Source organism: Amphibalanus amphitrite, unplaced genomic scaffold (genome assembly GCF_019059575.1).
Source record: "Amphibalanus amphitrite isolate SeventyFive unplaced genomic scaffold, NRLGWU_Aamphi_draft 000518F_arrow, whole genome shotgun sequence".
In the NCBI taxonomy this organism is placed as follows: Eukaryota; Metazoa; Arthropoda; class Thecostraca; order Balanomorpha; family Balanidae; genus Amphibalanus; species Amphibalanus amphitrite.
In genome coordinates, this window is record NW_024882012.1 from 53268 (window position 1) to 74048 (window position 20781).

Sequence of the window (20781 nt, forward strand, 5' to 3'; positions counted from 1 at the left end):
GACAGCTCATATTTTATTCAAACGTCCTCGTATAACAATGAGAATCCCACCGTCCCCAGTCAGGAGAGAAGCCTACCAGTCCCAAAGAAAGCTCAACCGGTCCAGTGAATAAAGAAAACCCTAACATCCTGAGTGAGAAGAAGAGAACCCTACCACTCTCAGTCAGAAGAAAGAAGCCCCATTCCAGCATCAGCCAGAATAAAGAAAGCTCTACCATTCACAGTGAATGAAGAGAAACTTATCCTTATAATGAATGAAGAGAAAGTTGCCCAATTATCTTGGTGGACAAGAATAAAACTACCTTCGTGCCATAACTCACAATTATCACTGGATGCACGAATGGTGGCACAGAGTTAGCAAAGTGGAAAAAGAGTCAAAATCCATTGCCGAACAATATCCAGAAAAAGGCTAGGGCTTTGTGCAAAATTTATTTCCAAAAGTGAGTAAATTATGTACATCGTAGGACCTTACAGCGCAGGTGTCACAAATTCCGATAAACATTCCAGACTTTCAGTCGATACATCTTGACCGGCTCAGACACCGAGCAAGGCCCTGACACCGAACTCCTACGTTTGTTTATCGGGGTTTTGGACGCGCGACTGCAATTCCTACGCTCTAAAAACTCCTGCGCCTAATACCTATTCTAAAATGACACTCATTTCGGGTACCTACTTCTCTCACAATCGAGAATAATTTGTACACTCGATATTTGTCTGCAGTAGAGGTCAACGTACGCACGAGAAAAATACCATGACCACACAGGCACTTTGTGGCTTTCGAAAATCCTAAATCCGTTGTTGACGAGATCCTTTTACCAGAACTGCATGCACCGTGCACGCATGTCCCCATGCCAAATTGCATGAACTCTCGGTCTCACCATCGCACCTTTTTTGTCTCCCCGCACCAAAATTTACAGATAGAAAATGTATTTCCATAGTACTGTCTTTACCACCTGCCCACTATCGCACCTACATTCTCCCCAAACTGTAATTCAGAAACTCATTCACGTAGTACCGCCGTCGAATGGGCACTATCGAGTCGATCTCCTCCTGACTCATTCCGTGCACGGCCTGTAGATGTGATCGCAGTCTCGCCACTTTACTCGCCACTTTTCCACACAAGTGACATGTGGTGGAGCCGTCGTGGACTTTCCTGTGGTGACCCAGCGAGTCTTTACTGTGGTACTGTTTGCCGCATACGTCGCAATTGAGACCACCTGCGGGGAAATAGAGACGGCGGTCAGCTGAGCAAGCAAGCAGAAACGAGTGAGGGTTGGGGGTTTGATTCTGGTTGGGGTGGGTATTGTTAGATAAGTTGGAACTAAAATATCAGCCGACAAAAACAGGTTTGATTTTAGTGTAGGTATCATAGGGGGGGGGGGGGGGGTAGTTTGTTTGGTCGTACGGGCTAATTTGTATACATAAATCATTTATGAGTAGGAGTATAAACGCATATTGTTTTAAAAAGTATAACTTATCTCAACAGGTAGTATTTGTAGGGGAGAGTGGGGAAAGATGACCAGGGTTTTTCCCTGGTCATCTTTCCACATCGGTTGCGCAATTCAAGGCTCGACTGGACCGATACTGGGCGAACGAGATGCACAACATCCCGATTCCCTACCACTAAGAGCCTCGTTCTTACCTTGTCACACATGCTCGATTGGAGCGGGACCAACAGGCCTAAGTGGCCTTATTACCCGATAACCGATAAGGTAAGGTAAGGTAAGGGTTTTGCAATGCCATATATTATTCGAAAATGACAATCGGAAAGTAAAAACTTGGAGTTTCAACGGAAGCCGACATCATTTTTCTCAAAAAAATAAAAATATCACACTTTCGTGCCTGAAATATGATAACTTTTTTGCTATTAAGCATTTTCCTGAAGAAGTGAAAGGGGGCATCTTACCCCAGAGGGTGGGAAAGACGCCCCCTGGCGTTGGGGAAGATGCCCCCTGCATTATAAGTGACATAAATGGGCACGTAAATTGCCTGAAGGAATCAGTAGTCCCTTTGAGTCTGCGGTAGACACTAAACGCTATCATAAGGGCCCTAAAAAGTCGTCGTGAGGGGCTTCAGAAGTCATCGTGAGGGCCATCATGTCCAGCGCGGCCAAACGAGCCTCCGTGGTGGCGTTCGGAGACCGTCGTGGGGCCCTTATAGGTTTTCATGATGCTTGAGGGCCCTCAAGCCCATCGTGGGGACCTCAGATGCTAGCGCGGCCCGTGGAGCCAGCGTGGGAGCCCTCAAAGGATGTCGTGAGGGGCCTTGGAGTAAATAATGGAGCCCACAGAGGCCGTTATGAGGGCTCTGAGAGTCAAATGCCGCCCAAAAAGTCGTTGTGTGGCCGAGAGACCAGCATGGAGAGCACCCGACCGTACTGGACTCTCAATAGTCCCAGATCGGCTTTTGTCTCTCATCACAAGTATGCACTAAATGATTCGACGGGTTGCTTGAAGGACAGCGTACGGAAATAGGGGGCGTCTTTCCCCATCAGGGCAGGGGACATCTTTCCCCAATGTACCGAATGAACATTTAATCAGTACAATTTGTTAGCCATAAAACAACAACCTGAAACAAACTGGTTGGGACACAGTACACGCATGCTAATGTATCACGACCATAGCAAGGGAGATAAAAATAAATTATTGCAATGCAAATGCTTACATTAATACTTCCTTTGCCATCCAGTTGCTGGAAAAAATACACATCAAGGCATAGAAACTTACTGTTCGCCAGCTACCGAACATTAGAAAGTGGGTACCCCGAACAACACATGAGGTAAAACGCCCCATGGGGCTTTTTTCCCGCGACCTACTGGGGCGTTTTACCCCATCACGTAGTTCGGTCAGAGACCAACGCTTTGCACTCCAGCAAGACATAATTTAACACGAACCAACCCGGCATGATAAGCGTTAGACAATAGTTGTTCAAAATACATAAAAGTCGTTAACCTGATGTGGACCATAAAAGAACGCCATGATGCATAATCTGACAACAAAACATAAAAATCACTCAAAAAACACATTTTTGGCTATATCTCCCGAAAGAGTCATCACAATTTCTTTCCAGTCTGCTCATGTAATGATAATATAGTGCACGTTTTATAGAAGAGAGGATGTTTCCCCAGAACCCTGCCAGTTCCGAGAAACATCGGTGAGGCGTTTTACCTCGGCGGGGCGACTTGCCCCGGTCTACCCTATTTGTTTCGCCGCTAGAGGGGGTGGGTCTTTCCCACCCTGGGTATCTTACCCCACTCTCCCCTATGTAGTACCTATGTATGTCTATGTGTATTTAGTTTGAATATTTAATTTAGTAAGTGTATGTAGTAGTATTTGTGTGATCATTTACATCAATTACCCAACCTCTCATAGATACATACATGAAAACAGATAAATCGGGGTTGAAATGATAAAAATTAGGGGACATAAGGCCCATGCCTCTGTTGGAAAGTTACAGTGCAGACAGAAAAAAAAAAACGGTAATGGAAATAATCTTTGAATCAAAACTTACATCTTTCAACTGACAGACAGCATCATTAGTCATTACGTTGGTCTGTTATAGCCCAGGGTTGGCAAAGTGCAAACCAATTAAATATTTTCTTATGGCTCTCAACAGTCGAGCATTACTGCGCCTGGACAAAAGAAACAAATCAAGAAAACTAAAAAGTTACACGCAAAAAAAGTCATTCAATGCAATATCACACACCTTTTCTATTCTGTCCAACACGGTCTATTCATTTCAATTTCTTACTTTAGCCCATAGCCTTCACATTCGCTTCGCTGATCCAGTAAGCAGGCTTACCTAGACAAATCTACCACTTAGGAGCATTAAAATGAGCGTAAATATAAGATCTTTATCTCAACAACGCATTCCATATTTCACTCTTACTTATGTATTAATGATTACCTAAATTTGTATTGGTATAAAGTCACACACGCAAAAAATAATGTCTATTCCGTTTCCCATTGAAGGCTGAAGCTGACAGGCGATAAATGCTGAACTACACGGCATTGCTCACAGATTAACCCGGCAGGCGGTGGGCCTCCCAGCCACCTTCCGCGCGGTGGGGGGGCATTTTTTGCCCCCCCCCCCCCATCGTATCTCCGAAACTACTGGACGGATCCGGAAAATTCAAACGACGTTCGATAGCACGGTCAAATTTTTCATTATCTCTAGCACGGTCATTTTTCTGTATCTCTGAAGCTGTAGGCCTGACAGCTCTTCCCGCGAAACCTTTTTTGGGTCGAAAATGGCAAAAATGACGTCACTCTGACGTCATTAGCGGCCAACCTATCATAGCCTTTGGAAAAAAAATTTGGTCACCATGTGCGCTAGCTACTCCCGGGAGGGTATTGAAAGTTTGGTGACGATCGGCGCAGCGGTTCTCGAGATATATCGAAAAAACTAAGGGGGGGGCGGGGAAAAAAATGCCCCCCACCGCCTGGAATGTTAAACATTCATTCTCGATGCGAAAACTTTATTTTCATACTCAGCAAGCATATATGATTGCATCCCAAAATGGTTCCTAATCGTACTAGCAAACAAAAGCCCTATTTACAAAGAAGCGATATCATGGCTATTTAAGAACAAAATATCTACAAATAGAAAACACGTATAACGGAAAATCATGTATCAGAACTTTCTATTGTGTATGACGAAGGTGCAGTGTCGTAACTTTTACTTCAGTCCAAAGACTACCACATTTATATCATCTCAAATGAAACATGAATTAACCTCTTAAGCTCTTTGCACGGGCATTGCGCAATTATAACACCGCAACAAGCACGTTAAACATCAGCACGATTCCTGTACGAAATATCCAGGCATTCATGGAATGTAACACTTCGATGCGTACCGTTGTCACCTATCGTTGAATCCATTGAGTTCCGAACTTAGCAAAGCAAGTCAGACCTAATTAGTCCAAATGAACACTGGCCAAAACACACTCCTAACTACTTTTAACTCACACAGATAGGTATTATATTTGACATCCTCAACGACATATGAGCCAATAGCTCAAGTGCAGCCTGCCATCCAAGTCGAAATTTCAACTAGGATTCCAGTCAACACTCACAACCACTGTGCAGCCCACGTCCTGCGCTTCAACTCTTCTTCCGCCCTCTTCTTCATCAACTCCAGTAGACATCCCGAGCGCTTAACATCCCAGTCGAAGTCAACGTTGCTAACCATCCTGTTGTTCAAGTTGTTCTCCTCTTTTTACTCAATCTTTTCTTCCACTTCCCTCTTCATCAACTCGAGCATGCCCTTCCAGCATTTCAGATTGTCCTTTCAGCATTCCAGCCGCTCTTCCAGCATTCTCGCATGTCCTTCCAGCATTCTCGCATGCCCTTCCAGCATTCCCGCACGTTGTCCAGCATCTTATAAGAAGTTCTCCAGGGGTCTATTTCTAAATCTTGTCGGCACCAGCGCTCTCACTTCCTCGACGCTCAGTTTATGCGTTGAACGCAGATGAGCGCGAAGATTATCCACTTTGCTGGAAACCATTCCACAAAGTGGACAGGTGGTGGCCCCGAGGTGAACCTGGCGGTGGTGCGCTAGCGAGGCGCGACTGGAGTAGTTTCGACCACAAGTAGAGCAGGTGAAATCGGCTGAGGGAAAAAAACAGGGGAGAGAGGTTAGTGAGAGTCGTGAGAGCGGGTCAATAGTTTTGTTTGATCATGTGGGCATAGCTTTGATAGCTTTGAATAGATGTATTTTCTATAATGATGATAATGATGATGATGATAATGATGATGATGATGATGATTTCAGGTTTGGGAGCGGCGAGATTAGGGGAGAGTGGTGCAGGAGGCCCCCCCTTAAGCTCAGTTACTATTTTTAGACAACTGATAATATTTAAGCGCTAACGTGTGCATGCGCTGTGAGCATGCATCATTTTCCCATACATATTTGCATTCAAAATGAATCTAGGGGGTACACAAACCGTAAACTTTAACATTTTGGAAAAAGTTGCAAAAGGGCCTCTTACACTATGGGTATGGTAAGACGCCCCCCCCCCCCCCTCGGGCGTTTTAAAAGTCAAGTCGACTTGTAAAAGACGCTTTGCGAACACAGCTGCAAGGCCTTTTATTTCGAAAAGCTAAGCAAATACGGTGTTATCGAAACCAATAACACTTCCAAAGCGCTCGAACAATGCGAAAACTAGCACAACCAAACGCTGATGACCAACGAAAATTGTACCTACCTATAACCTCTAAGAAAAGAAACAGAAAAAAGAAACAAAAACAAACTCCTTGAAAAAAGAATGCCACGCCTGCCGCAGGTGCAGGCGTTTTAGCATCGGGGGCGTTTTTTTATCGGGGGGCGTTTTATCATCCTCGAAGGGAGGGCCTCTTAAAAAAAATACAGTGTTTTAACGTCCACAATATTTATGGTTTATGAGACATTTGCAGCGCACCAGAACACGGTCTATTCTGAAGCTAACATGTGACAATTTCGATGAGAAAAGATTGCATTTGATAGCCATTGTTTTTTCAGATATATAAGGGTGATAAAGATGCATATATCTAGCAAGTAAAGGGGCAAAAACAGAAACAGGCTTACCAAAAGTCGCTGCGACGCACCTGATACCCAGTGGCGGATCTAGGATTTGAGTTTAGGGGGGGCAAACATTGCGCCGCCAGGCAAGTCGGCGAGAATTTCAAACGTCCAGTCTTAGGAACAAAAAAAAAAAACGAGCTACCCCTATTTTTCTCCTCGGATTTCGGGAATTATCTTTTTTTACATTTTTGTCAGTCCGGCCAAGCCAGGGCAGCGCAAAAAAAAAAATTGCAGCCACCCTGACTCCGGGAGATAGTTAGAGAATAGCTCATCGGCGCTATGGACGGTCCGTCCTCTACCTCCCGCCTCACCTCGGCAAGACCTCGTCCGAAAGGTCCGCCCGCGCCGGTTCTCAAGGGCTTCTGTATCCGGAGACCGATAAGGGTCGCAGCAGCAGGTTCATGTGTAAATGCCCACGACCAAAGGCCACATCAGCGTACCTGCGATACTATACGCAGTCAGGGTTGCCACGTAGTTAAACGTATTAACAGTTGTTTCCGGTAATAGAAAATGAGATCAGTCGATTAAGAATCCCAACAAGAAATAGACGAAGAACAGCGCATTTGTTTTCGGTCCTGCATTTATTGATGCAATTACAATGAACATTCATTAACTTTGGGACTAAACTTCGCGAGCTAGCAAAATTATACAATAAGTGTTACTTTCGAGAGGAGATAAACGATGCTTCTACAGACTACATAGGACCACAGCGCAACAGCCAACGGAATCACACTGAACAGCGTCAAGTTCCCACAACATACTGAGCTTCTCCAACACCTCGCAAACCAAAAGCTCTGACTGAGCCGTTCTGTGTTTGTCCCCGTTAGACATAGGCGGTCCCAGGGGGGGGGGCACGGGGGCCATGGTCCCCCTTTGGTGCTGAAAGGTGGGGCCATACTATCTTTTGGCCCCACCTTTCAGATCGAACAAAAGTCCTAGAAAGCTTTTTGTTTGTTTCATTTTCTTTCTTGCGCCATCAAAGGACGTAAATTTTACTCATGAGTGGGCTCAGCTTCGCATTCTGTCAATTTGGCGGTCAGCGTCGCTGGCACCGGTTCACGATTAAGGTCGGATCTTATATGGAATATCAGCGTGGGTTTACTTGAGGCTCTCGTAGGCCCAGCAATGGCTGGCATGAGACCCTCTTCGGCAGTGGCGGGTGGGCCATGCCAAATGAGCGTGGCTCTATGACACTAAAGTAAGATCTCATGGGTTGGTGCTGTGCACCTCAGAAGCCCGGTGGTGACGCCGTATGCCGGCTTGGTTTCTTAACCCTATTCCTGGCGGGCTCCGCCGGGACAAGAAACTGGCGGGGGGGGGCCGATTCGGCCCCCCCCCCCCTGAGATCTGGAGAACGAAGCAAGATAGCGACAAGCGGTAAACGGCATCGGATACGCATGGCCAAGATCTACAATTTTTACAAAGGTCATTTTCAGGTCAGGTCAAAGATGACGTCACAGGGGTCGAAAAAGTCAAAATGGCGGCGCTAGATATGGAGAGTTTTTCTCGAATAACTTTCGAATTAGTCAAGATAGGAACAAACTAAGGGCATCATCGTGATCCTCTTGTCAATCCGCATCGAATGATATATATGTTGACCTCGAAAGGTCAAGGTCAAAGGTTGACCTCAGGTCACGTGACCTCGAGGTCATCATGTATATCATTCGATGCGTCTTGACGAGCTGAACACAATGAGACCACGCACGCGTCTGTATCTTGTTCCTGTACGGAGTTATTGGCCAAAAACCTTTGGTGACCTTTGATGACGTCACATGACCTCACAGCTGCCCAACAGCAAAACAGACCTCAAGGTAGTGAAGGTTGATCGTATATGAAGTCATGTATGGTATATGGGGCCATTCCGACCCGTTTTAGTGGTAAAAACAGGGAGTTGATTTTTCCCCCATTGACTTATAATGGGGTGGTCGCGAAATTGACCTGACCTTAGGTCACCGATATCAAAATTCCGAGATATACAAATTGCACATACTGGTACCCTAACTAAACCCTGAAGAGAAGAAATTGATCGGTCAAAAACTCTAGCTCTGGCGTGATTGCAAACTTTTCTGAGGTAGGGTCACCAAACCGCCTCTGGTGACCTGACCTGAGGTCAGATCAACTCAAAATTTTCAGACATGTTGCGTAGAAGCCTTTTAGGAAAAGTCAGAAAATTTGAGCTTCCTAGCTCAACGCGTTTGGGAGAAATAACCAAAAAACCTCAGGGGGGCTCCTGAGGCCCCCCCCCCCCAGGAAATAGGGTTAAGGATTAGCGTGGGACCTCCGGGGCCTGCATAGAGTTTGCATGAGCTAGTATGCAATCTCAGAGGCCTGTGTGTAATGTGTACACAGTGGCGGTCACGTGGGGGGGGGCATCAGGGCCATGCCCCCCAAAGGCCAATAAAGGGGGCCATTATATCATTTCCCCCCCCCCCCCTCAAATAACCGATGGGCCTCCATAGGTGTATGGGGCCCTGGCCCTTATTCGATCGTCACGAGGCTCAAAAAACCCACTCCAAGCTATTAATATAGCTCCCACGCCGGTCTTTGAGCGTCCTACACTGACCTCTGAGGGAACTTCAGTGGCGGTCAAGCGCCCACGTTGGCCGCTAAGAGCCCACATCGACCTCTTAAGCCCCACATCTGGCCTATGAGGGCCCCTAACCGGCCTCAGGGGCCCCAACCGGCGTCTGAGCGTCTCACACCGGTCTCTGGTGGCCTTATTTCTGTCTCTGGTGTCCTGAGACGAACCTTTAGGTGCCAATGAGGGCCCCGCACTGGCTGCTAAAGACCCGATGCCGGCCTCTAAGGGCCTGCATTGGCCTCTGAGGAGGGCCCATCTTGGCCTTTGAGGGCCCTCTGCTGGCCTCTGGGGTCCAACGACGGCCCATGCCGGTCTTTTAGAGCCCCACGCTGACATCTGAGGGCCCCATGTTGGCCTGTAATGAGTAAGGACCCACATTAGCCTCTGAGAGCCCAACTCGGTCTCTGATGGTCTCAAACTACTGGCCTTTGCAGTTTGCAGGCCCTGTACTGGTCTCTGATGGCCCTAATCTGGCCTCTAAGTGAAAACATAAATGGGTGGGCTTCTGAAGATCAGAGGGCTTACGCAGACTCCTGTACAGCCTTACGTTGGTCCTGATCGAGATCACTTTACGTCCTGATGGTCCCGCGTAGATTCCCTCATATTTCGACATCGGGACCCCATGAGCCGTTGTGGGTCTTGGGGCTGGCAGAGACTGATGAAATCCTCAGGGCTCAGGGCCAGTCTTTTCAGCATGAGAACTAGGTAGGTTGAGTGAGCCCCAATAGAGCCGTTACGAAGCCCGCAGGAGTAACGCGCGGCCCTCAGATGCCAATTTTGAAAGCCAGGAACCTTTGGTCTCCAGAGGTCGGTGTACCTACTCTCTCCCGCCGCCACACAACTATATGGGTAAATGTCATAGTCTGAAAATGCTCTCTGGGTTTCACATGCTTGTTCAAAGCAAGAGGTAGGTATCTGTACTTTTCCGAATTGTTTTATAGTGGTAAGGTCATAAATCCGCGTGCCCGACCTTCCAGTATATGCTACACCGATCCGTCGCCATGGTGCAGTGGCCCGACCGGTGGAAACACCGTGGGACGGGAAATGCAGAACTGGTGATTTTGCCTTAAATTGTGCTTAAAGATTCGACGCAAGAATGACATGGATGAAGCATAATTAGTGCCAACTGCACGGCGCCTCGTGGACGTAAAAATTAGCCGATCACCCCCCCCCCCCTCCGGTGACGGATAAATGTTATGTCCCGCGAGTGTGAGTTTGGCCCCCCCCCCCTTTTTCTAGCGGCTGCGACCGCCAGTGCCGTTAGATAACGGTATGGCTCATGAAAAAGCCGCGATTGTAGTAGCAGTAAAAAGCAGTAGTAGCACTGCTGATGGATGATGGACTGACATTCATGGGGCGGAGGACTTTTTATCAGCTCACAACTTAATATCACGAATATGACAACCTTCTAGTCCTCCATTTATTTCACATTTTCTTTTCAAACACCATATTTTTAGTATTCAAGTTGTAGTTTTTTTAGGGGGGGCAAAAAGATATGTTTGCCCAGAGGTTTTCCGTTTAGGGGGGGCAATTGCCCATTTTGCCCCAACGTAGATCCGCCACTGCTGATACCTCAGGTTTCGTGAGTTGTTGTTTCAAGAGGGCTTCTGCTTTACAAGAACATTAAAAAATAAATAACATTATTGGTTTGGTAAAAAAAGCGATGGGGCCTCTTACCGACCCTGGGCGTCTTACACGGATCTCCCCTACAGATGTTATTGTCTCGTATAACGTAAAACTGATATTTTAAGGCGGATAAAAGGGAGCTGTCGGAAGAGGGAGAGTTGAGAGAGAGAGAGAGAGAGAGAGAGAGAGAGAGAGAGAGAGAGAGAGAGAGAGAGAGAGAGAGGCATTTTTAAAGTGCAAAAATATATTTTTCAGCGACTTTACATACTACTTTCGAAGGAAAGAATATAGCCACGTTCGACGAATACATCCTCATTATGATTAGGTATATCTACAATATTCCTCGCGAGCGCGATCCAAAAAATATTTTCAGGGCGGATTTCAACACACATTTTGTTCGCGCTTATCCTGAAAAAAGTCGCAACCAGGGCTGCGGAGTCGGAGTCGGAGTCGGTCGGAGTCGACAGTTGTGACCGGAGTGGGAGTCGGAGTCGGAGTCGATTTTAGAAACCCGAGCCGGAGTCGGAGTCACCGAAAATCTGTCGATTCCGCAGCCCTGCTAGGTCTGCGGAGTCGGAGTCGGGAGTTGGAGTCGGTCGGAGTCGACAATTCTGCCCGGAGTCGGAGTTGGAGTCGGAGCTGGTTTTTGAAATCCGGAGTCGGAGTCGGAGTCGGAGTCGCCGAAAATCCATCGACTCCGCAGCCCTGGTCGCAACTCTTACTTGGAAGTCAGTTGATTAAAATGAATTACAAGGTAGGTAAACAGAAGATATTTACATAAGATTTTGTAATGATAGGCAAGAAAACATTTTCAAGTACTGGACGTTTATCACGCATTTTTTGCACCCCATAGAAAGTGTCCTGGATATGATATAAAAAGCTTATTACCTTCAATGATGTGTTAGGGTCTCTTGTCAAAAATGCTTCTTCATTACCGTAAGGTGGGGCTATTTGAGACATTGGGGCTATTTGAGACAGTATTTAAAATTGCTATAAAATAAAACCACTTAAAATTTATGCTTAACCTTCGCCCCAGTGGGGGGGGGGGGCATATGTTACCACCCTGTCGCGTTTTTTGCGTGTAAATAAAAAACCGCTTGGGGTAGCTTTTGGTACATCAATTTTGGACAATGTGTGAAATTTTTGACCCCAGGTCATGTCAGGTCAGGTCACCAGGTCAAGTTAACTGACCAAGCCTAAAAAAAAGTTTGCAATCATGTCCAGCCTGCAGTGTTTGTGAGAAAGGTTTGAAACTTGGTGGATTGCATGCTGTTATGGGCGCCTACAATTTGTATATCTCGGATTTTTTATATCCGTGACCTAAGGTCAGGTCAGTGCCGTGACCTTTCCATTACAAGTCAATGGAGAAAAATGAAAATGCCTCTAGATCCGTGTGTACGCATCGGAACAGTCCAAATATTTCAGAATCACAATGATTTAGTCCACTCGTGATGACCAAGGTGTCAGTTTTGCTGATAGCCTCTAGACAGGTCATCCGAGGTCACTTGAGGCTACAAACAGTTTTTTGCCAATAACTCGCGATTGGAAAGAGATAGAACGCTGGGGATGGTCTCATTGTGTTTGTCTTGTTGAGACGCATCGACTGATATGCAACATGACCTTTTTCGGTAAGGTCATGACCTTGACCTGAGGTCAAATTTTCAAGTTGACCTTTCAAGGTCAAATTATAGTTCATTCGACGCGTCTCGGCGAGGGGAACACGATTCTGGCAATAAAAATGTCGTGGCTTTTTGTAGTCGAAAGTTATCGTCGAAAAACACTTTTCGTTAAAACAGCTATTTTTGGAGTTTTTGCCCTCTGGAGGCTAAACCGTTGACCTGAGGTCAATATTGATAATGACCTTTTCAAAAGAAGAGTTCAAAAGCTATCGTTTGTACTTCAATGCGTTTTTCTAGCTACCATAGTTCCTGTGATAGCGGCATGTTTTCTGAAAAATATAATGACAATTGGCAAATTTTGACCTTTGATGACCTCTGGTGACCCCAATATTGCTCTAAGGTGAAAAATGACCGAAATACTTTCAAACGTACGCATTGAGAGCTATCGACTGCTTTTTACCGCGTCTTTCTAGCCCTCTTAGTTTTTGAGTTAGAGGTGGGTGGTAACATATGCCCCCCCCCCCCCCCCACTAGGGCGAAGTTGGCTGAGACCGCCACTGGGGCGCGGGTTAATTATTTGCTCAGGCGATTTACTGCTCGATTCCACACCTCCCTGAGCAAAAATATCACACAAAAATATACGATCTTCATTTTATAGCTATTTTAAATACTGTCAAATAGCCCCACTGTCTCAAATAGCCCCACTTTACGGTACATTGAAAATCCAAATTCACGAATTGTTAATGCCTATGGAGACTGGAAACTGAGATCAAATATCCCCTGCAACTGAACCTCAGTAAAAAAGGCTAAAATGCCCAAGCAGGCGCCAAGAAACGACAAGAAAATACCTATAAACTGCACAGTGGACAGCAATCGATATATTTACACATTTTTCATTGTTGAAACGCAATGCACACTCAACAAAGCATACCTAACCTACTGCAAACCAGAAGTAACGCCAGAAATAGCAGAGAAGTAAGCAATAATCACACCAAAGATAACTACAGCTAACAAGCTGATATATGTTACCGGCTCAAGTTTCAGACAAAGGTCTTTCGACTCTGGACAATGTTCGAAGGAGGTGAACGAAATATGATCGCAAATCGAACGCTAACGCACGCACTCGTCTCCTCAACTGAAGTCAAACGTCAATACAGTGAGTGCAATATTTCACACGTAAGCGGATGAGCTTTCACATCCAGATATACGAAAAGAGACATGTTATACATTAGACTGTCAAAGCTACGGGTACCTAGCTATCATTGAAGACATTATCCATGGCCAAGTTATCTCGTAAGGCGCCATCATCGCGGCAATGTACTTCTGCTATTCTTTACTCCATCATTAGCATCGAGTTACAATTCTCAGGGCTCAGGTTTCGGAGTCTTACGCCGTCGTTCCAGATTTTCCAGGGTCCCTCGTTGCATCGTCCCTACAGGGGCATTTCGTCGCCAATCCAGGGTTACACAGTACAGGGTCTTTCACTGAAGTTATACGGGACTTTTCAGGATCTTCGTTAATATTTCAAGATGCTTTATAGGGTTTCCAAAGATATTCCACAGAGACTTTCTTCACAGAGGCTTTCCAGGGTTCTTTGTTGAAGTTCTCGGTGCCTTCAAATTTCCGTGGACTTTCTTTCCAGAACATTCACTGACGTTCGAAGGACGCTCCAGGGTTGCCAAAAACCTCCGTTAACGTTTTCAAGGACGCTCCAGCGTTCCCCAGAGACTTGTCGACGCTCCAGGACCTCCCAGTCGTCTTCCGTTTCCTTTTCCAGGACCTCTCCCCCTACATCGGCAGCATGTCATACTGCACCCGATCTCTTGTTGGAACCATGGCCCTGATCTGATCCGGCGTCAAGCCATGTTGTGTCCTCAGATGCTCCCTCAGGTAAGCTACTTTACTGCAAACTCGCCAACAAAGCGAGCATGTCGTGGTTCCCGAGTGCACCTTCTTGTGGTGAGACAGGGAGCTGTAGCAGGAGTAGTGTTTTCCACAGGTGTTACAGCGATACGGAAGAGCTGCCGGACAGAAAAAGACGGTAGTTAGTGGTTGGTCCACTGGCGGAGGCGCAGGCGGAGCTTCCTGTTCATTTGGTGGGGCGGCTGCCCCACCAACTTGCCATTTTGCCCCACCAATAAGGGTTTTCCCCACCAACTTCAGCTGATTTGTAGGACTTTGTTGCTTAGCAAACCAATCTCTTTAAAACATTGAGGAGCTTTGAAATGTCAGTGTAATGCAAAATATTATATCTGCAATGAAAGAAAATTGATTCAGTGTTGCACTTTATCTAACTAAACAATTGGACATTCTAGGTTTGATGACATTTGCCCCACCAGCTTCGCTCAAAAAGCTCCACCCATGACCGTGGCTAGTGGTTGGTTCATTGGTTAGCAAGGGAGTCACGGTGGGAGGAACATTTTCCATATATGTCACAGCACGTAATATGGTGGTACAAAGGATCTGCCAGAAAAGAGAGGAGCATGGTAAGTTCGCTCGTTGATGGTGATTATACCGTGGTGATTATATGGTGATGTGATTATATCGTGGCGAATTAACATATTCATGTTTATTTCTAATTAGATGATCAAGTGTCAAATATGTCGCAGAAGTATAAAGATAGCATTAAACGTTTGTTTATAACAGATAACTTAACAATATACTAGTGACGAACTACACAAGCCTTATAAGACAATCCAATGAATGCCGAAAAGCATTAGCTTGAAAAAGTCAAAAAAGCATTGGCAGGCAAAAGGCAAGGAAAAAAGCAAAAAGGTATTCTGAAAATGAGAGACTATAAAGCATGACATAGTCAATAATTTTCCCAGATTCTTGAATATGATACCCATACATGAAAGTGCATGCCACATGCATGCAAATATATGTTGCTTGAAGATTGGAGACGAATAAATATATATTTGTCTCCATTGATCAATTAATCAATTTATTGGAGACGATTCAGATCACGAGTACAATAGCGATTACACACCTTTCCCTTGAATGCCTTTCTCACACATCTTGGCGCGTAGCTATAGCTTTGCAATGCCACTGGAAGAATGTGGCCTTCCTAAGCAGCGCCGGGAGAAATAGAGAGCGTTTACACCACATGCTCATAAACAGAATTACATTCAAAATTTATTTACACCAGCACCACTACGCTAATGTTGAGTTAGCATCAGATATAACCATTGTACCAGCGCCAGAACACACACAATATGTACACATCGCCTACTTACTGGATGTTTTTTTTTCTCGGTTATATCATCTGTTAAAAGCCGTACCTATAGGAGGTCATCTTACCTATAGTTATTTATTAAGTGAGGTAAAGAACGTTTTGGTCAGTCTGTGCATTTCCAAGTCAAACTCTATACACACGATGCACACATACTCTCACTGAAGTCCTTGCTTATACATCGCGGGCATAGGAGGTGAGAAGCCCGTTGCAAAAATAAAAATAGTTACTTCGTATAGGTCATTCCATTAAAAAAAAAACTCCATTTCCTCATGAACGGAATTCCCTTTGTACGCGCTACTACCGCTATACAAGCAAGTTCGGATTACGTGACCCCCTTTGTGCTCAACACTCAAGCCTCTCCTCACTGGTCCTCATTCGAGAGGTCACCCTTCAGGAGACGCAGCAGCAGCTCGGTTTTACATTGACAAAATCAAACAGAGATTATGTTCGTGCGGAAGAACAATACCTATTATAAAACAGACACCATTATTCTAAAACAAAATCCGAGCCGGCTGCGAATTTTATTCCTAATTCTGAGCAAAAAAAAAAGGAGACGTAGGATGCGTTACCATTAACCACGTTTATTTTCTTTATAAGAACGAGAAGCTGGTCAATTCGGGTTGATTTTGAGTTGCAGCGGATGACTCGATTTTATTTCATAACAATGGCCTCAGATCATAAGATGCTTGAGCAAGACACGCTTCTACCACTCGCACCATTATTTCCACCAAAACAGTCAACATCTTCTCCACCATCACCGCCTCACACACAGCAGCGGCGGAACACTTTCAATTACGGGGGGGGGGGAGGCACTGCCGACTTTTGGTCCCATTCTTTCCATGCAACGCCCATTTTTTTTTTATAAATTTAGTCCGAACCTTTTGATGGGAAGGATTCACAAGGACAGAGCCACCGCTAAGCGAAACTTGTTGCGATGACCCTGCCCTCTACCCTCCGATCGAGCAATTCCAGTTCTATGGCAGAATTTAGAGTCCAAAGTTTAACGTGCGCACAAAGCCGCGCACGGCCGGTCCCCTCGCTGACTTCGCCTGGCTACGGCCTGCGACCAACCGCAACCATACCTGTCAGGAGGCCCATAAATGTCGAGCGCCCGTAGCGCTTCGAACCCGGACTGTCATACCCGGGAACGCGTGCTCTCACCACGCGGAGTCCAACGCTCTAACCAACTGAGCTACGGGACCGGCCCATAGGGCTAATGTTAAAATGCCAAAATCAAAGGGAGGCACGGTGCCCCGGTGCCCTCCCCGTTCCGCCGCCTATGCTCACACATCCTCCCTCGTGACATTCACACAGGCCACCCCCCAGACAACGAAACCCTATTCCTTGTTGGCACAAGCGCCCTAACTTGCTGCGGCGTAAGTCCATGCTGCGTCTGAAGATGTGCTCGCAGGGCAGCCACCTTGGAACAGGTCTTCCCGCACAGTGTGCATCTTGTAGAGCCAAAGTGCACGTGGCGATGATGATTTAGGGAGTCGCGAGTTTGGTAGCCACGACCGCAAATTTCACATCGGTGCGGGTAATCTGTGGAACAAGATGTAGAAGTTAGAAAAGAGTGGTTAGCGTATGGGTGTATTGTTAGGCATAACGTGGGGCTTAATGTGTCAATGGAGAGTTGTGATAGTGACCGGGGTTACATGTGCAGGGTAGAAGGGTAGTACAAACGGACTACAATGATAGCGAATAGGGAAATACGTTCCTGATGCGTATTCACTTGCTCATGTAGCCAAGGTACCCAAGTGTTCCGCAGTGATTTTCTAGAAAAGTCTGCTAATGTTTATGCTAAATTAGAATCATATGCCTCACTCATCTTTTGTCAACTACGTTTTGCAATATGCTCAATCATGTAAACTGAAGTTCAATTTGTGACGTCTTATAGTCTGGCAAACCTAAGAAAGAAAGGAGTTAAAGCGCCTGAATCACTTTGCACGTATTTTGCTCACTTGAAATGAATGGTTCGGAGAAATTTGTGTGAAAAGTTGTGAGAAAATGTGCTCTCACAATATGAATGCGCATGCATCAACGACCGTAGCACTTTAAATCCGTTCTTTCTTAGGTTTGCTAGACTATAGTTTTCGGATAAATCAGCAGAACCAGTGATTGCAATGGCATTGATTATTGGCATTGAGCCAGTCTTTCCCTCGAATGCCTTTCCTACGCCTCCTAGCGCGCACCTGACTTTGTAAATTAACCCTGCGTTCGATGTCTCTCGGACGACGAAGATCCTACGTCGTCCGGCCAATCGCGTTCAAGGTTAGCGGGGGCTCGGCTGTGGTTATGGAACGTGATTGGCCGGACGACGTAAAATCTTCGCCGTCCGAAAGACATCGAACGCGGGGTAAGAACTTCAACAACCATTGCTTGCATTGCACAGAAAAAAAAAACTGAGAACTTTATTTAAACCAACTACACTATAGTTGCGTGGGCCTTGGACATACCCATCACTACCAGCGCAGGAACTAACACACTTACACATAGGTACAAACACTGCCTACTGACTGGACGCTGTTCAGAAATATCATCTAGTCACAATCGTGCGTAGGTAGGCATACAAGGTAACTCATAAAGGTAAAGGACGTTTTGCTGCTCAGTTTGCAGCGCACATCGCCGAACTTAACTCTCTCCACATTTTGTACACAGATTCTAACTAGTAACTGAGTAGGTACTCGCTTCGACACAGTGAACGTAACAGGCGAGAAGTTCCTTGCAAGAAAAAACTCCTTCGTATGGATCATTCCATGAAAAAGAAATTTCGCAAATGAACGCAATTCTCCTTGTAAGTGCAACTTCCTTTGAACAAGCGAGTACCTTCGATTACGCGACTCTCTTTCTTGGCTCAACACTCAAGCCTCCCCTCATTCGTCCTCACTCGAGAATTCACCCTTTATGAGACGCAGCTCCGTTTTACATGGGTGAAATCACTCGAAAGATTCTGTTGGTGCACAGAAGGACAGCGCCTACCTACCTATTACAGAGAATATGCTTGAGCGAAGCACGCTTCTTCCCACTCGTACCATTATTTACACCAAAACAGTCCTCGTTCAAGTTCAGTCCAAGTTCCTCGCTAACATTACCACCACGCTACCCCGTGACATTCACTCGGGTCGTGCCCCGGGCGCCGAAGCCCTTTTCCATTTCCTTGTCGGCACAATCGCTCTAACTTGCTCTGTCGTAAGCCCATGCTGCTTCTGTAGATGTGCGCGCAAAGCGGCCACTCTATGGCACATTTTTCCACACAGCGTGCATATTGTAGATCCGAAGTGCACGTGACGGTGGTGGTTCCGAGACTCCCGGTATTGGTAGCCTTTACCGCAGATGTCACACCGGTACGGGTAATCTGTGGGACAAAATGAGGGGTTAGACAAGAGTATGGTGGTTGGGGTGTATTGTAGGTATAATATGGAGGATTGATGCGTAAGTGGAGGATTGCGATAATGTTTGGCGGAGTTCTTTTTTTTGCAATTCTGCTAATGTAAATGCTACATTAAAATCATATGCCTCACTCTTTTTATTCTCACCGACGTTTTCCAGTATGCTCAATTATGTGAGCTCCAAAGCTCTTTTTAAAGGTTACGTTTGCGACGTGCTACTTTTCGGATAAATCAGCACAACTTAACAAAACGCGACCCCAAGCGTTGTCATGTCCACGATATCAAAACCATTGCGAAGTCTGAAATGTTGGCTGATGTTCAAATGTAACACATCTCGACATATTCAGCAGCTCTTTCAAGCCATGTCTGGGATAGAGCTTACAGCACATACATAACCAAGGGTAGAACCACGTAGAACCAACAGCTGATTTATCCGCACTTACAAAGTGGAGAGAATATAAAGAGAAAACATTGAAGCGGTAAGTGAATTTATTTATTATCCACACAATTAACACGAATAAAACTAGAGTGCATTGGTACTCAGAGCCAAATATTTTGCATACAGTGACAAACTACTGTTACCTATAACTCTTTTCAACCATGACGACCCAGGGAATTGATAAAAACAATGCCACAAGAACAAACAAAGCAGCAGCCGAAAGCACTTGGAAGTCCCAACATCACCCAGCTGAATAAACGCCATTCAAACAGCGATCCGTGCCCGTAGACAAATTAGATTACACCACATGACCCAGTGAATCTTTACAAGCTAAACCCAAACTAAACATGTCAGCTCTGCGCATGCCAGATACTATCTAACGAACCATAAAACGCATTACTGGTGAACCCACTAGCTAAACCTGCTGGATGTGCTCAAACACACACACACACACACTCGCCTAAACCTGCTAGCTGTGTCACAGCACACACTTGCCAAGCCTGCCAGCTTTCCCAAGACGCCTATCAGCTAAACCTGCCAGCTTCGCCAAGGCGGACAATAGCTAAAGCTGCAAGCTTTGCAAAGGCACACATTTATGACGCTTACGATTTCCATCAAATCATACAGTTGCCTAAGTCGGCCAGTTGTGCCAGAACACGCACACACACTTGCCTAAGCCTGCCAGCTGTATCGAGGCCGAAACCTCTCCAGACCTGCTAGCCAGGTATGGCAAGGTAGACATCGGCTAGACCTGCCAGCTTTGCCTAGGTGCCCACTTCTCTCTAGTTGGTACCATAGCCCGGATCTCTTCTAGCGACAAGCCATGCTGTCTTCGCAGATGACTCCTGAGATCGGCTACTTTACTGCAAACGCGCAAACAAATTGAGCACGTGGTGCTTCCCGAATGCACTTTCTTGTGGTGATTCAGGGAATCGCGGTACTGATAGGAACGTCCACATATGTCGCAGCGATGAGCGCCATCTGTGGAGAGAAAAGAAAAGTTAGCGATGGGGTAGTTTGATGGAAGAAGCGATATTCTTTCAGTCTCAAACATGTGTGTCTTTTTTGGGCTTGTAGGCTGGTAAACGTCGGTAAGAGGTTAGTGATGTTTTTAGTTAACCGGATAAACGATGAAACGGAGAAACGAAGCTAGATGATTTCGGTTTGCGAGAGCACAACGGAAAGATGTGTGCCTTGTTCTAGAAAACGTGCTATCTAGGAGTTGTGGGGTTGCGGTTAGGGAAAGGGATTATAAGGCATTGGTTCGGGTTCGGGAGAACCCGGGTTCGTTTCCCAGTGCCACCCATGCTTTTGATAGGTGTCCCCGGCTGC

At 46.0% G+C, this 20781-nt stretch overlaps 1 protein-coding gene across 6 annotated transcripts in view; it reads right to left on the bottom strand.

Annotated features, from left to right (window-relative positions):
• Positions 1–409: 409 nt before the first annotated feature.
• LOC122393141 (protein bric-a-brac 1-like) overlaps positions 410–20781 on the bottom strand; it is a 65860-nt gene continuing 45488 nt past the window's right edge. The window contains exons 6-7 of one of the 6 annotated variants that reach the window (XR_006258646.1): positions 16831–17163; positions 15509–16473 (exon numbers count right to left, since the gene is read on the bottom strand). Coding sequence is in view for 5 of the 6 variants with exons in the window: in XM_043388823.1 (XP_043244758.1) it covers positions 969–1216 (248 nt within the window). In the remaining variant the exon portion in view is untranslated. Of the gene's footprint in view, positions 1217–4462; positions 5609–13234; positions 14408–15508; positions 16474–16830; positions 17164–18007; positions 18977–19486; positions 20431–20781 lie in introns of those variants that run through there. The other 5 variants (XM_043388823.1, XM_043388828.1, XM_043388827.1 and 2 more) reach the window with 5 other exon arrangements.